The sequence below is a fragment of the Heloderma suspectum genome, chromosome 3 (assembly GCF_057233095.1).
Source record: "Heloderma suspectum isolate Gila_16-S chromosome 3, 16-S_ref, whole genome shotgun sequence".
NCBI classification, from domain to species: Eukaryota; Metazoa; Chordata; class Lepidosauria; order Squamata; family Helodermatidae; genus Heloderma; species Heloderma suspectum.
In genome coordinates, this window is record NC_139460.1 from 241,002,680 (window position 1) to 241,026,805 (window position 24,126).

Below are 24,126 nucleotides of genomic sequence, written 5' to 3' on the forward strand. Positions count from 1 at the left end.
TTGAATTACAGCTGAAAGTCCTGACTTCGCTCCCATCTGCGTGTGTTTCCTTTCAACTTCAATGTGGTGGTGTACAGAGGCCAACTGCCAAAACAATTATCCTTGTTCCAATATTTCTGGCCCTGACTGTACATTCTGGGCTGATAATCACCCCCCCACACACACACACACACAAGAGCATTTATTGTGTGCTTGTAATTCCTCACTCGTTATTGTTTGTGGGTCCTTTACACGATGACATCATCCTCCAGAGCTTCTCCCATGCTTTCCAAGCATTATTGCATTTTTTTCCTAACAAGGAAAGTCTGTTATTTTTCGGAATGGCATTGTAGAATCCTGGTGTATTATTTGTGCAATTCCACTATACTACAGTGCCACCTAGTGGTTGTGTAATGGAACATATAGAAAGGCAGAGAAAGAAAAACCCTGGGAAAAAAGCACTTGTAAAGGAGCCTAACTTAATCCCACAAAGAATCCAGAAGCAGAAGTCTCGATAAAGGTGTGGGTTAAAAGCCTCATGTAGAAAAGCCCCAAGTGTCCATAGATTCAAAATAAATAGCTGGGTCTATTGACTCTTAGCTACCCTTTCTATTCACCTAATGAAAAGGCAAGTTTTACTCAGTGTCTTTCATATTATTTTACTTTCTAAATACATATTATACACATCAATCTATAATACATCCCTTCTATGAATCACTTAAATAAGGTATGTGCATTTTCACACTCACTTATATATACATTATATGTTTCTTATGCAGAATCCAAAGTTACCTATACAAAAATTCTCCTCTTTATATAGCCATAGATGTTATAATTAACTAAGAGCGCAATCCTACTGGATTACCACCCGCTAGACGAAACCCTCTGATCTCAGAGGCTTCCGAGTATCCTATTCCCTGCTGGGCTGTTACCAGCAGGGCAGGAGGAGTGGTGAAGGCAATTTTCACCTCCCTGTCCTCCTTTGGAATTTCCCCCCTCTAGATGGGCCTCTGAGCCCATCTAGATGAATTGTGCTGCCAGGGCTAAGGCTTGAGAGGCTGTAGGACTCTGCGGATCCCAGCCTTTCCTCTGTTCTCCCTTCCCTGCCCACTGGAATGCCTCCTTTTCTCCCTCCCCAAAGTCACTTTTGTGACCTTGGAAAGCAGGTGCTGTGGTTCTTTCTAGGGCAGCTGTGAGGGAACAGCGAGAGGGGGTGGGAGGAGTGGGCGGGGGGAGGGATCGGATCTCAGAGTCTCCCTCCCGAGGCCAAAGGCATGTCTATGGCCTTGGTGGGAGGACTCTGAAATATCCTATGGTCTCTGGGATGGTCTCTCAGGGAACATAGCATCTCTCCCTAAATCAAGTTGTTGAAAAACAAAACTAAATATTTGGATATATTGCTTTACTTTTACAAAAATTAATAAAGCCTATTATTATTATTATTATTATTATTATTATTATTAGCAGCAGCAGCAGCAGCAAATGTATCCCCTCTGTCCTTTTCTGTTTTGGTATAATATGTTAATTTGGCATAATAGCAAAATCCCATATTTTATCCAACCACTCATCCCTTGAAGGTGTTATTTGTACTTTCCACTTTTTTGCATACAGTATTCTTGCTGAGATGTTAATTCCTCATATTGCTGACTAGCAAATCCATCCATAAAATTAAGATGAAAGAAGGGGTCTAATGAGATTTTGTAACCTAATACGTTCTCTATATTTTTATTAATCATTCGCATATATGCCATTCCCAACATAAATGACAAAGATCTCCTATTTCTAATATTTCCAATATTTAATTGGATACTTCATATTTATCTTATTTATTTTAACTGGTGTTATATATTTACACATAAGTATCTTGCCCTCTATTTGCCAGTCAGAACCAGATTGGTTACTTGAATCCATGCCTAATATGCACGCACGCATGCACGCACGCACGCACGCACACACACTGCTTCATTAGCTACAGAAAACAAAAGCAGAATGCAGATGGGATTAATGTTCAATGAAGCCCAGCCATGAGAGAAGGGTGCCATTTATTTTCACATTATGGCAAATGTGGTCACCTGCCTGAACAGCTCAGGCACTTAAAGATATGGTGCTAACTCTCCTAGGCTGTCAAAATGAGTTCTTCAGTGTAGGAGGCCAGAGTTTTGGTTGTCTTTTATGATGATGGAAAAAGAAGAGAAAATGTCACATAGATGGGAACCACCGGTATGCATGCTTTCAAGACCTACATTCAGAAAGAAGCAAGAGTTAACACATGGGTTTCTCCCTATGCTAACAGGAAGTCAAAAGTAAAGGGGTATTTTGTGAAGAAGGAGAAGGAGAAGAAGGAGAAAGTGGCAAATAAATAAATAAAATAAAATGACTCCCAATTATCCCAATTCAGATAATTAGGAGTCACATGGTAGCTGCTTCAAAGTGCATGGGGTCCATAAATGGAAGGGGAGACAACTTACCAACTTACCCAACATTAAGACCCCATCACAGCTGCTTGGAAATCCAAGGAAGTGCAGGGGTGTGTGTGTTAATACTTGTCAAATAGTCATTTGAGTCCTCCTCCAAGGGATGGGACTACTCATTACGCTCAACCTGGGGCTGCCTCAGAAACTGGTATCCCATGTCAAATTATCTTCCAAAACATGTCAAATTACTTACTGTGTGTCATGGTATCATCACATTGTGCATTTCCTCACCTCTGCTTTGCACAGCATGATGATATAATTACACTGGATACGTGCTGCTAAATGTGCTGGATATGGATATATTATTTTGGCAGCTTCCAAGTGTCAAATGTTGGTCCACCCTAAGCAAAGCAACTACTTGCACAGAAAGATTATATCAAAAGGATGATCCTTCTCATGTGAACCTGCTTGATCATTAAGAGCTGCTGAAGCTCTGCTTCACATCCTGCTAGCATCTTAGAGAGCAATCCTATCACCTCTAGGCGGGAGTCCCAGGGACCATGGGATGGCTCAGAAAAAAACCCCTCAGAAGGGGGAGTCGGATGCCCAACCCCAGACCCCTCCCCCTCACAGCTGGCATGGAAAGAACAATGCCTGCTGCCTCTCCAAGGTCGGAAAAGTGAACTTGGAGAGGAGGAAAAGGGATGTTCCAGTGGATGCAGCAGGGAAGAGACCAGAGAGGCCAGAATATGAGTTATCCTGAGCCTCCTCCAGCCTCCTCCCCTCCGACTCTGAAGCACCCTTGCTGGACAGGCTAAAATGCCCACCTAGTGAAAACACTCAAGATGGAAGATGAGGAGATGAAGATTGCCTCCACCACTCCTCCTGCCCTGCCAGTAGGGCATAGGAAACTCAAAACCCTCCAAGTCTGGGGGCTTGCAAGTGGCAAGGGTGCAATTGAGAGGATTGCACCCTTAACTGTGTATGGCTGGGATGCTAGAGAAATCCTCCACTGTTGCACCTAGTCTGTGGAACGCCCTTCTGAGGGAGGCCCACCTTGCCTCCACCCTGATGGGCTTCCACCACTTCACAGAAATGTATCCCTGTTGTCAGTACTTTGGCTTGCCAAATTGTTGGAGTTACAACTCTCTAGTTTTGGGGTTTTTATCTGCTAGCTCCTGATCTCTTTCACTGTTTTCTCATGCGGAGTTATATTGTTTACTTCTTATTTTAACGGTTGCTGTCAGCCTCCTTGATAATTTTAAAGGAAAGGCAGGATATAAATGTTTTAAATACATACACATTGAAGCAAATATTTAGCCGCTCCTTAAACCTGGCCCAGTGCATGGACTGATTGCCTCTTTTTGTTTGGATTATACTTGCACTGTCCCCAGATAACTGCTCATGTAAACAGGTCCTTGGGTCACAAATTGTATCTTTTTTGAGATGCAAAGAAACTACATTTGTATGGCACTGGAGCTTACTGAACTCACATCTTAGCCTCTCTTTTTCTATGCAAGGGTGCCCTAACGCAAGCATATTAAACCGTTTTCATTCTAGTTCCTTACCCTGCTTTTGCAGGAGGGCTTCTTAATGCCAAACCTTTGAGTAAGTCTCTCTGTAGTGAACTCTTCCCACTTTCCATCTATCTGGCACTGTGCTTTTATTTCATACTTCACTTCACGCTCCTGCTTTAAGCTGACAGGGCTGCGTTCAGCAGTAAAAAAAGATATAATTGGATCTGCATGTTTGACCCTCTGAAATGACATTGAATTAAAATCAGTTCTCTGTTCATCAATGCCCGTGTGCTGGAGCTACTCAAAATTCTGCACCAAGAGAATCCTAATTCAGGATAGATTATTATTACTCAATTTGTATAGTTTATTGAGGACAGGAAGGCCTGGCATGCTATAGTCTACCGGGTCACGAAGAGTTGGACATGACTTAACGACTGAACAACAACAAAATAGTTTATTTGTGACTTTATGGGATGTTTTTTGAGGATGTGATATTATTTTGGTAAGGATAGGTGAAGAAGGGGGAAAGACATAGAACACTCTGCATAAGCAGAGTGGTGAGAACAGGGACTAGAATATTAAATGAGCATGAAAGCCCTCTCTCACTAATCATATTCATATTCCTCTTTCAGGGAGTCAAGTGATCAGGAAGAAGGAATCACAGCTATGTCTTCCAAGGCCTGGAGTTGATCATCAGTATCAGTCACCACAGAGTTCAATCCAAGGACCATGAGAGTTAGGCATTATCTCCCTAGAGTGCTACCAGGAGGACAGCTGGTCAGAAGTGGGGACTAAAACAACACAGCCGGAATCCGCTGGGCCCTCTGCAGCACCTCATTCATCTTGCCCTCACAGGTCAGAAGTGCTGGAATAGAAATCTGATCTGCAAAATTAAAGACATCTAGAAATGTTCTGCTGAGTGATTACAGACAATGGGCACGATCCACAAGGAAGCTGTCCTGTGTTAGCCCTATGGTTATGAATGGGAGCTGCGCAAGAGTGTTTCTGGCCTGGGAAAAGCATTGCTACCAAGGTATGATTGGGGCCTACCAACAAGCAGTCCCTGCAGTTGCTGCTCCTGCACTTCACCGTTGCAACTTGCTGGTTCACCTGCCTCTCATTTTGGCCCAGACGACAGGAGGTGAGAAGGAGGAAGAGTAGATGCCACTCCTTTTTTGCTTGCTAGCTCTCTGTTTGCTAAGCAAGCAGTGCTGCCAGTGACGAGGAAGAGGAGGAGGAGCAACAGGAGCCAGTGAGAAGCTAGATTCACTGCGGGGTGGGGGCCCACTGAGGATGCCTTGCCCAAGAGCCTTCACAAACGTGAACCTGGCACCGACGGCTAGCCTTCACTATCTCCCTCCTCCTCACAGCCCAAAATGCCAATGGCATAATCTCCCTTGTGGCAATTTATCGTTTTCAGTGTGTAGGCCAGCTCAATCTTTTATTCATCTCTCTGCAGACTGAAGATGGTTTGGTACATTCACACCATCCTGCTTCGATTTCACATTAAAAAAAACACAGTCAACAACCAACACCAAATAGAGCTTATTATATAAAAACAACAGGCAAAACAAGCCAACACTACACATTTTTAGGAGACTTCCTTGCAAATAAATGTGAATAGGACTGCAGCCTTAAGCATGCACATGATTCTCAAATGGAAATTGATGAGACTTAAAAAGTGTTTTGCTTTGGCTGGATACAGCAAAAGTTACTTTGAAACCCAGAGGATCATAGAACTGCTTTTCTCACCTGCATGTAAAAACTGTATGCTGAAGCATCATGTCTTACTGCTTTCATCTCAAAGAAGAATCCATAAATGGAAATGATTTCTGAATGGTATCTTGGTTCCTGAAGTAACCAGAACGTTTGTGAAGAAAAATTTCAATACATGCAAATTTATCCCAATGAATCTCAAAACTATGTCAGCAAAACATGAACAAATGATCTCTTAACAAGAAGAAATAACTCATATGTCCCTTGCCAGTCCTCTACAGGGGAAATATTACTAAATCATTTTGGAAATTTTGAGAATCATCACAGAGCAGTGAAATATGACACATTTAGTTGTGGCAAGTTTACACAGTCCATAGACAAATTGAGATTCTTTGAAGACATTTTTAATACTGTGAATAGTTTGTAATTGCAAATAGTTTGTAAATATCCAAATATATTTCAATATATTATTTTCCTTGCAGGAAAAAAAACAAAGGACACAACAGAGTCAAAGTGAAACATTTTGAAGACCCATTAATTTCAATGTGAGAGTTAAACATGCGCTTAAGTCTATAATTCTGTACCTACTTTGCTAAGAATAAGCCCCACTGGGACTTACTTCTGAGCAGACATATGTAAATGCATTGCACTATAACTCTCCCATTAAAATCAACGGAATTTCAAAGTGCCATGCAGTGCAATCCCATTCATGTCTACTCAGAAGCAAGCCCCACTGAATTCAATGGGACTTATTCCCAGCTAAGTGTTACAGGATTGCAGCTTACGGGCATCTCTACACCAGCCTAAAATCCTGCATTTAAAACGGGGCTTTCTGCTTCTGTCTTAAATGCAGGATCACAACTCCCTTTTTCACATGCTTCCTTTCCCCATCCTTCTCCCAGTATCTGAGTCTTCCATTATCTTTCACTGATGTCATTCCTCTTCTTGCCACTTTTCCTCTTTTCACAGAGGGAACTCAAGTGGAACACAACAGGGTAATTTGATAGCTCATTATCTGTGATCTATTTAAAAATGGAACAAAGGGCATTTAGTGCAGGAGACGCCGTGGAGGGTCAACGGCATCATGTAAAGAGCCCGCAAACTTCTGTGAGGGAGCAATCCCAATTGCAGGATAAAAGCTCAGTGTAAAGAAAGCCTATGTTTGTTTCATTTGGGCTCCAATGTCATAAAGATGTTTAACCACTTAAACTTAGATGCTATCAGAATCAACAACTTTGATTTTGATAGCATTACCAGCTGCGCCCCATTGGATACTGCCCCATGTCTTCATTTATTCCTTGTTGTAATGATGATCCTGAAACATATTGCGATTTCTTTTCCACTACTGGAAGATGAGAAATATCCAAAGCAAAGCTATGCATACAGACCACCTGAATGGTGGAAACATTAGCAAATAGTTTGGCAGGTCCCATTGGGTGCAAATGGTATCCCATGTAGAAAAGATCTATTCATTAAGGTTGAATGAAAGCAAGGGAGTGTGTTTAGTGAAAAAGTCATCCCCATGAAATGCAGCCCCACCCAGTTTCAGTAAATGGGAGAAGAAGCTGAAAAACAGGGCTAAAAATTCCACGCATTTGAAATAAGGACAGTGTAATTAGCTTGTGTTCTCTGTGTTAGCTTTGTGATGTGATCTCATAGCCAAATTTCATTGGAAGCATATGACATGACATCATTATATTGCTTATGTGATTCCACACTAGCTGGGACAACCTCAGGAAAAGCACAGCACATGTTTTAAAATAAATGACACTAATGCTTCATATTGGGAAAGACGCAGCCATGAAAAGGAGGCCAACAGCATGCAAAAAAAGGGTGAGTGTGTGGCTGTTTTCATGAAACTCCCTCCCAAGTCCCCAATTTCACTTACACCTAGCACAGCTTTATTTATTTATGTGGTTTAAAAAGTTTTATAAACTGCCTGTAATCTTCTCAACAGATTGTTTCTTTAACATTATTTTATAACATTCCAGTTTCTATCATCAGATCCATCTCGGCCATTAAGTGCTTGTAGCCACTACCCACATCAGGAATAACCTGCATTTCCTGGAACTGGCCAGTGAGAATATTGGTTTGAATTTTGATTTGCTGGAAAAAGGTTCAAAGATGACAAGTTACTAGGTAGGTATGAACACAATTCATCTCACTAGTTCTTGCCACAAATATGCTCTCCCATCTCCCAAATTTTAGCACATGTGTTAAATCCCCTTCCTTCCTTCCTTCCTTCCCCACCCCACCCATATCCCCATGATAGAATGAGCCAGTTCACATGTAACAATAGCAAATCGTGGGTTAATTAGTTAACCCACGATTTGCAAGGTTTGCGTGCCGCTGCCATTCTGAATATGCAACTTCCGATCAACTCGATCGGAGGTTGCTCCATGACATGTGAACATGAACACTATGAGTTAATCATGGGTTAAACAACCCCAAGTTAACCCTACAATTAGTTTGCATGTCATGGAGCAACGCCCTATCAGGCCATTTTGCATATTCAAAATGGTGGCAGCAGCTGCCAGGCTCACACCCTGGCAAATCATGGGTTAATGAACTCATGATTTGCCACCATAACGTGCAAACAGGGCCATTATATGAGGTGACCCTATTCAGCATACTGTTGTTCCCTTCCCCACTTAGTTTAGCAATTCTTTATATCTTAATTCTGAGTTACCTGTGTAAGCACCAGACCAAATCTCACTGCCTGGGTGTTAAAGTCTCTCTGAAATGCCATGTCACCACCATTCTCTAGCTGAAAGGAAAAGAAAATATTATCCATTGTGTAGCATTCAAGAGTTAAATATTTTTCAATAAAACATAATTTCTTTAATAAAATAGAAGGAACAATGCAATTATTTGGCAACTATCTCAGCCATGCTCAGTCTTCATAATTGTATTGTATAATGTCATAGGTTTTCTATCATGCATTTTGAGTTAACTTTATTGGTTCTTTATATCTTGTATCACTGGTTCTGGTCGAGAACATGGTGGGTTGACTTCAGATGGAATGGGCTGGTTCACATGTTACAATAAGCCACGCTGAAAACAAGCCATGGTGGGTTGGTTAATCACTCGGTAAGCCACACTGCTGCCGACAGACAATCAGGCACTCGTCAACTTGCTCTTTGTCCTCCCTCCTGCTCCCAGCACGTATCCCAAGGGCCCTTGTAGCACAACTCCTCTTTACTCCTACCATGATGAGATTTGCCCCCACCCCGCCAACTTTCTTGCCTTGCGAAGCACCTGTATTGACATATATATGCCATATCTTCGAAGTGGTGGGGAGGAGCTTACCGTACTTTATAGGATGAGATGGCTGAGGATTTTATTTATTTTCTGTCTTTAACACTTAAAGAAAAACCTTCTTGGCTGCTCCTCGCAGCCCATTCCTCTTCCTAGCACAGCTATGTCTGTATGCATGATTGACTTACCTCTGGGTAAGCAGGCATGCCCCCAATTTGGGACCATGGCAATTTAAGCTTCCCCACTCCCGTTTTCCTGCTGAAATTCCACCCCTCACCATAGGGAATGGTTTAAAAAACAGAAAAATGAGACATTTTTTCTTTCTTTAACCCCCCAAGCAGGGCAGGGGGTGATTTCAGCATGAAAACAAGAGGAAAGCTTAAATCCCCTCTCCTGAACTACCATGGTCCCAAATTGGAGGCATGTGCACTTATCCAGGGGTAAATCAATCACACATACACACATAGCTGCACTAATCTGGCTCACAAGGGGGCAAAGCTGCTCGCTGCCAAATGAAGCACTGAGCTGAAGGAGAAGGGGCGGAGGGCACTGCAAGGAGCAGCCGGGTTTTTCGCCACTCTTGCCAGGCAGCTCTGTAGCCCTTTCTGACAAAACGTGCACAAGCCACGCTGCTGGGTTCACATGTCATGACAAGCCACCCTGAAAAAAGCCACCCTATACAACAAACCATGGGTTCTCAGGGTGGCTTGTGCATGATTAACAAACCACAGTGGCTAAGTTTGCACAACATGACAACTCACCCTGCAAAAGAAGCCACGCAGTGTGTGTTGTCATCTGAACAACCCATGGTGAGCCCAACAGATGAGGGGGCTCACCATGGGTTGTTCTCTCTCTCCTTCCCCTCGACCTTCTTGCCGGCCCCAGCAGGTATCCCAGCAGGGGACATGGCAGCAGAACCTGTCTTGTCTGCAGCCAAGTCCCCCTTGCAGTAGGAACTGTGCCCCCAGTTGTGGTTCCTGGCTTTAAAAAAAAAAGTTCCCTCCCCACATTTGCACAAATTGGGGCCAAAATTTTATTAATTATTATTTTTTCAGCCCCAGACAATGTGCGCAAATCCCCTAGCTGACACCTACATTTCACAGAGATCTACACACATACACACACACACACACACACACACACACCCTTTTCCCTCCTGTTTGCACTAACCACGGCAACCTTTGACAGCTGCTTTGACAAATCCTCCTCCAAACGAGGATTATCCTCTGTACAGTAGAACACATGGCCACCCTACTTAGTTCATAAGCTGGTGCAAATGTTCACCATTCCTGTTTAGTTAGTACAACTTTCCTGCATCAGCTTTAGGAACGAGAAAAAGTGTGTGTGGGGGGGAGAGGGATTCCTTTTCTTTCAGACTCCCACCATTGTTGGATTGCTACTCGACTCTATGCACTGTACCCTGTAAAACGTCATGCACACAGATTACATTGTTTAAGTAATAAAGATGGGTTGATCCAGATTTAGGCATATGCAACTGGGCTGGGGAAAGTGGATCTTCCCACCCTCTCTTCCCCATGGCAGCTGCTCCAGCTGCCATGAAAATGCTACACAGAGAGTCAAGGAACCATGCTGAATGGGGTGAGATGTAATGTTGGGAGGGGGATCCCCCCAAATCAGGCAGAGGCACTTTCCATGAGCGGAGCCCTTCCATCAACAGAAGGAAGATCCTGGACCCAACCTATTATATTTTTGGGAAAAGTCTCATAAGAAGGTGAAGCTATTTTAAGCCCCAAGGTTCTGATCATACCAGCCAAGAGAAATAGATTTATCATGTGCTCTGAATGATATCAAACCAGAACATCCATTTTTTAAAATAATGTTCTATTATCAAACAACAAAGTCCTGTAGCAATGTGTTACAAGTTTGTTTGTTTGTTTGTTTGTTTGTTTTAGCTAAAACAGACTAACATGGCTATCCTTCTGGAAGCTATTATGGAACAGTGGTCTTTTATGCTTGTTCTGTAAAGGTCTATGTAGAGGACAAGTAAGAATTAAGAATTTTAATTCACAGATTGGACTATGCTATTGAAATATGCCATCAAACTTGGTGAAATAAGTTTGACTGACGATTAACATCAGGCCTGTTCACACATCAAAGCAGCCATTGGCAGCTATGTGCAAACTTCTTCCAGTTTGCAGGAATGACCTATGAACTCCTCGTCCATAGGTTGCTAGTGTGACGTCTGAACCTGGACACTTTGGGTTGTTTGTGGGTTAAACAACCCAAAATTAACCTAAGAACAATTCATAGGTTAACTTTGGGTTGCTTAACTCACAAACAAACCAAAGGCCCTGCTCGCATGGAACAGCAGCAAACCCTGGGTTAATGAATTTGTATATGTAATAATGTGCGAATCAGGTCACCATCTTCATTAAACATTATTATAAATTGTATTAAAGGCTGGGGTCTCATGTCACAGCAACTCTGGGTTTTTTTTAAAACCCAGGTTATCATGAACAAGCGCGAGTGAGTGTGCATGCTGACTCCCTGCAGTCTGACCACTCCTGCTGCAACCCAGGGACGCTCTGGCCCAGGGTTATTTATAGTGATGTCCAAACCGAGAACTCTGGGTTGTTGGAGGTGAGACAACCTGGAGTTAGAGCCCAGAGTACAGATGTGGATTCCAAGTCTGGGTTGTCCCTCCCCCAACAATCCAGAGTTCTGGGTTGAGACATCGTAATAACCCAGGGTTTATCCTGACGTGACCACGGCCAATGTCTCCATATATGCTTCTCCATTGTACTCTACCATGTATCTGTTTTCAGTGTCAGGGTTCAATTTTACATATAAGAAGTAATGAGAAAAAATAGTATTTCCAAGTATCTACAGAGTGCCTGTCACCGCTGAGTTACCAAGGGCCTCCACACCTCTGGGACTGGAGACAAGGTTTCCTGGTTAGAAGGTACCACTTTAAGGCAGACCTGGGATCATTGTAGAAATAAATGATAGATATACTAGGAAAATATATCAGTGAAGTTAAAATGAACAAAGTCCCCAACTCACACACTACAGTAAGCATACCAACTCACTGCATGGTAATGATCGGACAAGATTCTCGTCAGCCATGGCAAAGGAAGGAAGTTAATCTCCCATAGTTCCTCCAGATGCTTACCTTTGGGAAGAGAAGACACTGAATTATTTCATATTTGTTAATCAGAAAAAAAAAACCCAGAGCAATTTCATTACACTTGTTGATATTGAAGCAGCAATAGTTCTTGGAAAAAGTGGATGCTACAAGAATGCAAAAGGAAGACACAAACATATGAGCTGGAATTTCAAAAGGCCACACCTTGGTGAGGGACATGAGCAACAACTAAGAAAGCTGTGAGGCCAGTGCAGGGAGAGAGAGAGAGAGAGAGAGAGAGATTTTAGATTGTTTTTGGTATGCTTTGTAAGCCACCTTGGGAACTGAAATAAATATATAAAATTTAAATGATCCCTATGTAAAACAACAACATCTCCCTGTAAGTAGAAAGCTAGCAATTAAAAATAATGGTAAATAAACAAATCAATGTTGAAAAGAAAGAAAAAAGGGGGAAAATAGCTGAGGAGAAATATGGCTGGGCTAGATTCTTTCCCCCTACTGTGCTAGTTTTGCACTTGAAGTGAGTTTTCTTATGTAAAGGAACATTTAAAAATATATACCCCACCTACAGTCTGAAGTGGTACAGTCCACCATGCCACCTTATTCCCAACACATTCTGCTGCATGTGAAATCTACCCCCCATCCCGTTGTCTAGCTATGGTACCACTCACTGAGTCAGTTCACTATGCCCAGCTGCCCTTTCTTTATACTTCCAACCCAGTGTCCATTCCTGCTTCTATTCATAATACTCCCAAAACAAAGGTTTTCTTTTGTCAACATTACACAAATCTATACTTCTTACAGGTCAGGAAGTTACAGTGTTTGCACTTGTACAGTTCTTCCTACTACGCCAAACACTATGCCAACAATCAGGTTTAACAACATTCAGCCTAGTTTTACATTAACAAGTTTTAAATAACACAGAGGATAAAAGTAATTTGTCTCTTGCCTGTGCTACAACTGCTAAAGAATTCAATTCATTCGCTTATAGCAAAGTATGGGTCTCTGTTTAAAAGCCAGACTTGGCTTTGTGTGATGTCACTGCAATCTATTTGGGCTGAAAGAAGGAAACGTAACTTGGGCCCTGCTTTTGAAAGCAGCTACTGTCCCAGCGCAAATGTAGCAACAAAGTAGGTGAATAAAAAGAGTTTTTAAAATGTGGTTTCTTTTAAAAAGCTTATGACAATAAGCTTCCATTCTTCCATTCCCCTATATTATCATAAAAGTGAATAGTAGAGCCTTTCCCACAGCTGGAGTGACATAAATGTTAAGTAGACATTTTGAGGGTTCCATTCCCTCCAACCACTAGGTAATACTACACAATTTGACTTCAATTGACTTTTTTTTTTACTTAATTTAGTGTACCACCTAAACTTAATCTCTGGTTTTGCTAATATAAAGACTGCTGTATTTCTCTTTACTTCTGCTTTCTACCTACCTAGGAACCTGTATGTTTTGCCTGAGGCATGAGACAGATTGGAGTTACAAGTCAGAGGTAGAGCTGCCCAAAATTTGGGATTCCTTCTCTTATCTGGGGAAATGGGTATATTTTTAACGCATTGGTGGATTTCAGGACCCCAAAAGAAGCTATTTATCTTGTTAAAAGGGGAGATGTTCAATTTTTCTCCCAAATGAGTGGAGGAAACACACGAGAAAAATATATGTAGAAGACTTTGGAGACATCTTTGCATTTATGTACATCCACACGCTTGTAGCCTTGCCTCACATGTACATAAATGCCAATATATATCCAAAACCTTCCATGTGTATTTCTTCCATACTGATTTACTGTAACATAAAAAGCAATCATAAGCTCTCTCAGTGGAGCCTCCAATGTCAGAAACAGGGCTGGCATCAAGGGTTGGGCCCAAGGGCCCACACCCCAGCAAGATCCCACTGACAAGAGCCCCCTGGAGTTGCTCCTTCTCCTCACATTTGCAACCTGCTTGTTTACCTGCCTCTCATTCTGGCCCAGACAACAGTAGTGGTGAAAAGGAGGAACAGTAGATGCCTTGCCTACTTGCTCACTGGCCCTCTGCTTGTCAAGCAAGCAAGTGGTAGCAACGATGAAAAAGAGGTGAGTAGCAATAGCAGCTGGGGACAGTGGCAGTGAGATGGTCAACTCACTGAGGGAGGAGGCCCATTGAGGGTGTCTTGCCCAATGGCCCTCAAGAACCAGCACTGATCTTTCCTATGCCCTGCCGGGCAGGGCAGAAATGTATGTGTGTGGGGGGGGACCTCTCTGAAGGCTGGGAGGGGCCATGAGGGGAGAGGCTCCAAAAATGGAAAAGCCCCACCAAGGTTGGAGCTTCATTTAAGACCTTGGAGGAGGGTTACCTATCACTGTCCCAGGACCATAGGATTGCAGCCTAAGCTGAAGTATGTATGATTGAAATAATTGCTTATTCCTCTCCTGTTTACTCCTGCATCCATTTTTCTACCCTTCCTCTGTTGTTTTCTGGGTTTGCTTTTAAATTGTAAGTCCCTTGGGGTAGGGACCTTTCAAACTGATTCTTTGTCAAGCACCATGTATGTATGTAGATAGTTTTATTATCTATATCTATATACTTGATTCTATCTTACTCAATTCATTCATGTTTACATACAGTTTTTTGCAATCATAAAAGCTGAGACTGCAGTTCCATTTGAAAACGCATCTTAATCATATGTTCTACATTTGAAAGAAAAAACTACACTTACTTGAAGTGATGCCATGTAAACGGAGGCACTGAAAAATAGCTATGTATCGCTGTCCTGTTTCCCTTTCCAGGAAGGCACATATCTTGGGTAAGCTAAAACAAAACAATGGAGCAGAAAACTTGATTTAACCCCAGCATTATTTCCTATCCAGACATAGTGCTGCTACAAACACTATTCATTTTCTACATGGAAAGTACTTGCAATGGAGGAAGGAACATTGCAAATGCATGTAGATGGTTGTGTGAGATTTTTGTACATATACTGAGAAGCTACAACATGTTACTGCAGTGAAAGTCATGTCTATGCACATGCAAGACATATGTGAGATTCTACGTGCATCCCCCTGCCGCCATTTTCCTACACATTAGTGCTTTCTAAGCATGAAAGAAACCAGTGGCAATGTAATAGTCAAGCTTAACCCACTCAATGGATTTTCCTTATGTTGAATTAGCTGATGAACATCCCAATAATGTTAGGCCAGGCCATCAGGAAACTGAGAGATGAAGTTTTTGTGTTTTCTCTGTAGAAGCATGGAAATTATCTTAATACAAACCTTATTTCATGATCACAAAATCTCAGACCTTAAACCTACTACTGAAACCATTACTGATCATTTCCAGCAAAATGTTTAGACTCTAAGGGAACAATCCCATTCTCCCTGGAAGGGTTGCTGAGGGGCTGTTGGGTGCTGCAGCAGACCTCCCTCTCTGCTCATGCAGAGGGAGGTCCACCTGCAGAGGTCCTCCCTAGAAAATGGCAGAGCTTTCTACCACTGTGGGTGTCCTAATAGTGGTGATCTGCTAGGGGTGGGGCCAAAAATGGAGCAGTTTGGGGGTGCCTGAGGATCTGCAGGATCCAGACCCCCTGCGTTCTCCAACATACTGCCAAACACAGCTGAAAATTACACCACGGCTGTGTTTCCACGACAACGGAAGGAGAAATGCATTTATGGCTGCACTTAGGTTAACCTAACATCTTTACAGCCGCAAATGGTGTAGTGGACACCATTTGCATCTGGAGTTAGCCCAGTGATACAGCACAGCAATAGCAGCCAGCCATATCGCCAGTGATGCGGACCCAGCAGCCGGCTCCACAGGATTGCCATGGAGCGGAGCCAGCCCAGACGGATTCCAGGGGGAGGGACGGATCGCCTCTCCTCAAGGGCGGATTCCCACCTGGACCAGCAGGTAGGGAATCTGCCCATCCCTAGTAGACGCACATATGCTTGTGCTGGGAAAGGGGGAGGGAGAACACAAAGAGGGAAACCAGCCCCTATTTTAACCCAGAGGACCTGATTGACCACAATGGGAGTTACTTCTGACGAGACAGTAATGTGTTTGTTGTGGGAAAGAAAGCACTAAACACAAAGACAGAAACCAGCCCCCATTTTAATGCACAGGATCTCTATAAGGAAGCTGTGAAATAGTTACTTCCTAAAGCAATAAGTCAGAGCCTCGAGATCGCACTTAAAGAACTGGGCTTTAAAATGTGCCCTGTCAATTGAGGGGCTTCTCTGTAATTTCTGTGGGCATTCAGAGGGCAAGCCTCATTCAGCACAATGGGAGGAAACACCCCTTGACTGGGTCATGATGAAAGGCACACCGCTGGGCAGGGCTGGCGTACCCGAGCTAAATGCGGGGATTGGAGTATACAACAACTATACCAGGGAGAACCCAACTTAAGGAAAAGAATCTAACTTTAAGCAGTCTCAGGAAATCCGGTTTTTCCCTGATAAGCTCCAGGGTGGCTGCTGGATGGCCACACCGTCATGTATCCCTAACGACCTCAACACGCGGCTGGCTCAGAGTAAATCGCTGATGGAAACACCCCCCAGCACAAGAGGAAGCATAGTACATTTCCTCCCATTGCAGGCAATGGGAGGAAAAAAAAGAATAATAAAATGGCCGCCCACTTGCCCCCACCTTCCTTTCTGGCCAGCATGAGTCAGCAGAGCTTAAGAACTGGTGGTTCCTCTTCCACCATGGACCACCTTCCTTCACTTTAGGGTTGCTCTGTAAAGCTGCAGTCCTATACCCACCTACCTTGGAATAAGTCCCATTTAACTCAGTGGAACTTACTTTTTAATAGAGAGTGATAAGATCGCACAGCAAATGTAGCATCTAAATCTAGATTTTAACCATACCACCCTCAAGGGGATTACATGGGCATGACCATGGGGGTCGGTGGGGGGGGGGGTATTTTCCATACATGGTGACTTTTTAAAATTAGCCTGGACTGAATGTGGAGGTGAAGAAGCACCGACATTGGCAATTGGGCCAGGAGTAGAGCACTCAGAATGATATTCACTCTCTTCATATTGAATATGGGCTAACAAAAGAAGGTTTCCAGGCATAGAAAATAAGCTCCAGAATTCATCACATGAGTTGGCACCTGAAGATGCATTTGTTTAATCATTTTACCCTTCCCAACAAAGGAAAGGGCCTGCTTGGTGGGTGGCACCACAACTGTCGAATGCTTTCAATAGGAGGGCTCACCAGTTGCCTATGTTGGTGTGATTCCTGCACAGGGCAAAAGCATTTTTATTTCCCCAGGCCTTTTCATCTTCTGCATATTGTTTTTGTGCTGCTAGAAGTTTGTTTTTTAATCCCACTAACTGTTTTTATACTGTTCTGTGGTGTTTTAGGGTGCAATCCTATGGGGATGGCTGGAAGCCTCCAAACTCGGCTTACAGCCATCCAATGCAGAGCGGAAGGAGTGGTGCCTCCATGCTCGTTCCACTCTGCATTTCAACTAGATAGGCTTTTTGCCCATCTACTTGAGGCATGGGGAGGGGGAGGGAAGGAGCCTGGGGAGGCCAGAGGATTCCTCCTAAGCCGCCCCCCAGTCCCCTCCCCACCCACAGGAACGCCCCCTTTGCCTTCCCTCCAAAGTCGCTTTTGCGACCTCGGAGAGGCAGCCAGTGCGGTTTTCTCCATGCTGGCAGAGAGCTTGGACTCCTGGGTCCAAGGTCGGAGAGCTGACTCTGACCTCGGATTCAGGAATCCAAACTATCCTATGCCCCCACCCGATGCTGTCTAGGTGCCTTAGGATTGCTCTCTTAATGTTCTTATTTTATTGTAATTTTACATTTTTGTAAGCCATCTTAATTACCTTTTGAAGGGTGGGGGTATAAAAATGGAATCAAACCATCAATCCCATTTTAGAACTTTTACCAGCCCTTACGGAAAGCAAACACCACAGAAATATATGAATGTACAAATATACTATGCTTTGCAACAACCTTACCTCAACATTTCCAAATGTGATTCAAGGGATTTAGGATAGAGGGTGTCAAATAGTGATTTAATCATAGGCAGAACTGAAAAGGACAGCTGAAAATGTATGCTATTATACACACATGCACATGCACACATAGACACACACACACACTCACTCACTCCAGCTGTATTCAGATCTAATGATAAATTAAAGTTTATTGCTATGCTGTGTGCACAAGCTTTAGGCTCAGGTGCCTCCACTTACTTTGGTGTGGTGCAAAGAGATCAGAAGCATTCACTTCTCTGTTCAATTAACCACCATTTGGCATTACATCTGAACCCTAAACTATCTTAACAATGGTTTAATGAAATGAGTTAGCTTCATAAATCAAGGTTTGAAGTTGGCTTGTTTCAGTAAAACATAGTTAAGATTAAACACTGTTCGTCTGGGTTTGGACCGAATGCTAAACTGCGGTTAGTTAAAAATGGAAACAAAAGCTTCCAATCTCCTTCTTGTGGTCACACCAGAGGAGGCAGAGGGGAGAGTAAAGCCCGCAAGCCCAAGGCTTGTGTAAAGAAAAATTGTGGGTTACTGTTCTGTCCGAATGAAGCCATTGTTTAAGCAAATAATTCTACAATAGCATTTTTCTCAGTGTCTTAATTTGAGAGAGATCTACAATCTGGAAAGATTAATATACTAATAAAACTATGGAAGATTATGTGCAAGGTGTCTCAAAGGTTGATCCAAAGGCTGTCTGGGTTAATAACAGTAGGTAATATCTAACCAACCATTTAGGTTATATAATTATTAATAGGAAATAGGCACTTCACAGCCAAAGCTTTGCCAAAGAGGAAGAAGCCAGCAGCACAGAGCTCGCAGACTAAACAAAACTGTCAAGGGTTCACTGATCTAAGCAGAATACTTAGGTAGCATTCGATAAACAAATCCACATTTTCCAAATGACACAGCAGGGAAGCAAGCCAACATCATTACTAGGAGCTGGAGATGTCTACTTTGTTTCTTAAACAATTTTCTGCTTTATTTTGTATTGCTTCACACAGACAGGTCTAGACTGCCTTGTTTTTAAAAGTGTCTAGCATTAATCATGGCAAAGAATCCACCTACAGAGAGTAACGTCAACTCATACCTTTATGAGGACAAACCAGAATGTCACAAAAGAGTGTGTGCAAGCTTTCAGGTTCTCCACAACTCTTCATCAGGCAAAACTTGCACAATTTGGTGTGACATGTTGTTTGTCCTCATAGAGGTATTGCCCAACTGTGGATTTGAATTTTTGTTTCTCATGGGCCAATGCAGCTGTCTTTGCTTTTTATGAGGAATACACATAACACATGGGGGGAAATGCCATCGAGAAAGAAAACAATCTTGAAGCTAGAAACTTGGGTTGAGACTGAAAATTAGGGTTACACAAGTGGCATGTGTAACATTTCTGAGGTTTGTCTTTGAACAGCTGATTTTCCCTATCTCATATCACAAACTGCTTCTTTAACTCCCCTCAGTTTCGAAAGCAGTTTGACATGAAGCAAAAATACGAGCCTCACAATGCAATCCTGTGCATGTCTACTCAGAAGAAAGTCCCACTTAGTTCAACAAAACTCATTCCCAGGTAACTAGGTATCAGATTGCAGCCTAAAGCCCTTTGGCTGCTCCTGGAACTAGTTCCACCGTTGTTTGGATCCTGCCCAAGTTCCTGCTCACTCCTATCTGCAGATCTTTCCTGCATCCTACTCTAACATTTGTCACTAGAATTTTTCCAGGGTTATTCCTTTGTAGAAGAACAATTGTTATGCAGCATCAGCCCAGGCTCTAAAATCGCAGTAATTGTTATGCAGCATCAGCCCAGGCTCTAAAATCGCAGTCATTCATAAAGCAAACTCTGAATGAATTATTCTCTTTCCCCTCCCTTCGCTTCTAGCTACTTTTTCAGAGTTCATTTGCAACTTCATTCTCACTGTATTCAGATACTCTGAATACATTAATTTTATAGATGCAAGCCAACTGGAAATAAGCTCTCAGAAAACCAAGGAACACACACACACACACACACACACCCCCACGCCTTTGAAAGGTCAGAGAGGAATCAGCTGCCTCTTGCTGCATTTCACTTCAAAAGGCAGAAAGGAACTCAAACGTGGTTTTCCTCTGCATTAAACAATAGATCACTTCCAGTTCCAATGACTTTGCATAGAAAACAGTTCTTTTCTCTGAAGTTATCACAATAAATACTATATTTGAGTTTAATTCATTAAAGATACAGTGAAGTTATTATTTTTGGAAGGTATTCTCTTGAGTGGTACCAACATCTATTTGAGCTAAGCACATTTTAGAATTATGCTTTTTGTTTGCATTCTGGAATATAGCATGTACCAGCCTCGCCTCTTTTCTCCACTATTTTGAAGTGTGCAAATATTTGTCAGACATGTTGTTGGGGTTGCCAAATCAAACACTCAAAACATCAGGGAATGCTAGAACATTGTACCTCAAACTGCCAAAACCATACTCCCCTTATCCAAATCTATGGTGTGACCACACTTAAAATACTGTGTACAGTTCTGGTCACCACAACTAAAACAAGATATTGTAGAGTTGGAAAAAGTGCAGAAAAGAGCAACTAAAATGATCAAGGGGCTGGGGCAGCTCCCTTATGAGGAAAGGAGGCAACATCTGGGACTGCTTAGCTGAGCGGGGGGGGAACGGTGAATATGGGTAGATATGATAGAGCTGTACAAAATTATGTATGGTGTAGAAAAAGTTGACAGGGAGACATTATTCTCCCTCTCTTATAATACTAGAACCCAGAATCATCCCATGAAGTTGATTGGTGGGAGATTCAGGACAGTTAAAGGAAGGACTTCTTCACACAGTGCACTGTTAAACTATGGAAATCCACTTCCACAAATATAGTAATGCCCACCATTTTGGATGGCTTTAAAAGGGGATTGGACAAATTCATGGAAGAGGCTATTGATGGGTACTAGTCCTGATGCCTATACACTACCTCCAGTATCAGGCAATATGCCTATGTACATCAGTTGCTGGGGAACATGGACAGAAGGGTGCTTTTGCACTCATGTCATGCTTGTGGGTTTCCCATGGGCAGCTGGTTGGCCACTGGGTGAACAGCATGGCTCTTCTTATTTTATTTTATTTGAGGAATTTATATTCCATTCTTCAGGTAAAAGGCCTGTAAGAGCATAAATATGTGGATCCTAACTTTCCTTCTGTGAATGGAACAGAGGTATCCCTCCTGCCTCTTCCCTATGCAACCCCATTCACTCCCTAGAAGGGCCTCTAGGGAGCGTGTGCCAGACTCAGGGTGCCATGATCAAGAAGGCCTTATCACAAGTTATCATCTGCCTCACCTTCGAGAAGACTGGAAGAAGGGGCCTCTGAGTAGCTAGGCAGGTTCATGTGGGACAAGCAAGGTGAGCAGCAAGGTGGCCAAGTTTGCAGATGCCACCCAATTATTCAGGGTGGCTAAAACAAAAAGGGATTGTGAAGGGCTCCAAAAGGTTTTCTCCAAACTGAGGGAATGAGCATTAAAATGGCAACTGCACTTCAGTGTAAGCAAAAGTAAAAAGAATATTGTAGAAGTGGAAAATGTGCAAAAAAGTGCAGTTGCTGGGGACCACAAGCAGAAAGGTGCTATTGCACTCATGCTTCTGGGCTTTTCATAGGTATCTGATGTGGGATCAGAATGCTGGACTAGATAGGCTTTTGGTCTGAACCAGCATGGCTCTTCTTATGTTCTTAGAATTAGCAAGATCACACCTCTCCTGTCTTTCTCCTAATATAGGTCATTCATTTGCAGCCTTCCCCATGTGGTGCCCTCTGGGTATTTTGACTATTGGCCATGCTATTTGGGGCTGATGGGAGTTGTAGCCAAACATATCTGGAAAGCATTTCATTGGGGATGGTGCCATAAGAGTGACAGAGACTGTTTCAGTGCCAAAACCAGCCCCAAACCTGGATTAAAATGGATCTAGATAACTGGTATCGTCAAGAGCGTCTCCCACTCACTCGAGCACCATACTCCAAAACAGTATATTTACAACCAGTTCGTAGCTGGAATAATCCTGTGGGTTCAAGAAGGTTTTCTTTCGGAGTAGCATCACAACCACCTCTTTCAAGTCAGGACTATACCCTCTCACAAGAAAATGTAATTTTCTGGACTGAGCCAGTCAGCCCTTTCCTGTTAAGATATTTTAAGCCAGGAAGGGCAAGGGTCAAGCACACATGTGGTAGGCCACACTCCTCCAAGCATGTTGTCCACATCCTCAGCAACTGAAAATCATCCCATAACATAAGATGATGTTCTGGACACATTTACCAATGAAACTGCAGACAATGTAGCATCCAAGTCACTATGGATGGGAGTGATTTTATCCTAAAAGTGCTTAGCAAATAAGTCACAGACTGCTTCTGAGGGATCAGATTGAAGATGACCATGCACCACTTGGAAAAACTCTTCTGGGTAGCACTGCGAGAATGCTATAGCAGCAGAGAAATATTGCTGCTTCACCATCATCACCACCAGAGTGGGCTCTAACAGGGGCTCTTACCTGTACTTGGGTAGATTCATTTTGAGTCTTTCTCCACCTATGTTCTAGCCATCATTCCATCTACTTCACTGCTCACACAACCCTGATAAACCAGGGAACTAAATGAGATATTGATCTAGAGGGAGAAGGCACTTAGGAGTGAATGTGCAACACCCAAATCATCTCAAGACCCAAAGTTTGTCTAGATCTCAACAGAAACGTGAGCCATGCTAGATGAAAACTCTCCAGGAGCCCTCAGAAATCCATCTCTATCTGGAGCCAGCCCACGATGTCTCCCAGAAGGATATGCAAATCTTTGTGTATTAATTCTATGTCCTAAATAAAAATGGTGTCTGAAAAGGATTAGACAGTCAACAACATGGTTGCTCCAGTGTACGATCAGTTGCATATCATCATCCGAATGCATTCAATGTGTGTAACTAACTGAAAGGTAAGGCAGAGATTATCATTTCTGTATCCTCTAGGACCACTCCATTCTCTAGACCTGAGTCTATGATTCTGAACAGCCCATCTTCCTCCCAGTTTATCAGATTCTGTAATAAAGTTGGCCATCACTTAGGGCTCCTTCACACCAGGCTTTTATCCTGCGATAGAGATTGCTCCTTCATGGAAGTTTGCAGGCTCTTTATATGATGCAGTGACCATGCTGTGATCCTCCTGCACTAAATGCCCTTTGTTCCATTTTTAAATAGATCGCAGATAATGAGCGATCAAATTACCGAATTGTGTTCCACTTCAGTTTCCTCTGTCAAAAGAGTTAAAGCAGCAAGAAGAGGAGCGAGATCCATGAAAGATATGGAAGACTCAGATACGGGAAGAAGGAGGGGGGAAGGGGATGGGGGAAAGGGAGCATGTGTAAAGGGAGTCAGTGGTGATCCTGCATTTAAAACGGAAGCAGAAAGCCCCGTTTTAAATGCAGGATTTTAGGCTGGTGTAGAAATGCCCTTTCCCTTCATGGATCACTGCCTTGTTGTGGGGAAGGGGCTTGCGTAACTCAGTGAAGCCATAAGCTATGCCGTGCAGGGCCACCCAAGACGGACAGGTCATGGTGGAGAGTTCTGACAAAATGTGGTCCACTGGAGAAGGAAATGGCAACCCACTCCAGTATTCTTGCCAAGAAAGCCCCATGGAACGTATCACAAGGCTAAAAGATATGACGCCAGAAGATGAGCCCCTCGGGTCGGAAGGTGTCCAATATACTACTGGGGAAGAGCAGAGGGAATTTCCAAGTAGCGCCAGAAAGAGTGAAGCGGCTGGGCCAAAGCCGAAAGGACACTCAGCTGTGGATGTGTCTGGTGCTGAAAAGAAAGTCTGATGCTGTAAAGAACAATATTGTTTAGGAACCTGGAATGTAAGATCAATGAATCAAGGTAAGCTGGAGGTGGTCAAACATGGGTTGGCAAGACTGAACATCAATATCTTGGGAATCAGCGAACTAAAATGGACAAGCATGGGCGAATTTAATTCAGGTGACCATTATATCTACTACTGTGGGCAAGAATCCCTTAGAAGAAATGGAGTAGCACTCACAGTCAACAAAAGGGTGGGAAAAGCAGTACTGGGGTACAATCTCAAAAATGATAGAATGATCTCAGTATGAATCCAAGGCAAACCATTCAACATCACAGTAATTC

General features: G+C 43.0%; 1 protein-coding gene across 1 annotated transcript in view; it reads right to left on the bottom strand.

The window, feature by feature from the left end:
- Nucleotides 1–2,132: 2,132 nt before the first annotated feature.
- Nucleotides 2,133–24,126, bottom strand: part of BTBD16 (BTB domain containing 16) — a 57,505-nt gene continuing 35,511 nt past the window's right edge. The window contains exons 13-18 of the mRNA XM_084841953.1: nucleotides 14,691–14,782; nucleotides 11,935–12,017; nucleotides 8,316–8,393; nucleotides 5,663–5,761; nucleotides 3,962–4,150; nucleotides 2,133–2,218 (exon numbers count right to left, since the gene is read on the bottom strand). Of these exons, the coding sequence (XP_084698079.1) occupies nucleotides 2,150–2,218; nucleotides 3,962–4,150; nucleotides 5,663–5,761; nucleotides 8,316–8,393; nucleotides 11,935–12,017; nucleotides 14,691–14,782 (610 nt within the window). The 3' untranslated portion in view covers nucleotides 2,133–2,149. The remainder of the gene's footprint in view (nucleotides 2,219–3,961; nucleotides 4,151–5,662; nucleotides 5,762–8,315; nucleotides 8,394–11,934; nucleotides 12,018–14,690; nucleotides 14,783–24,126) is intronic.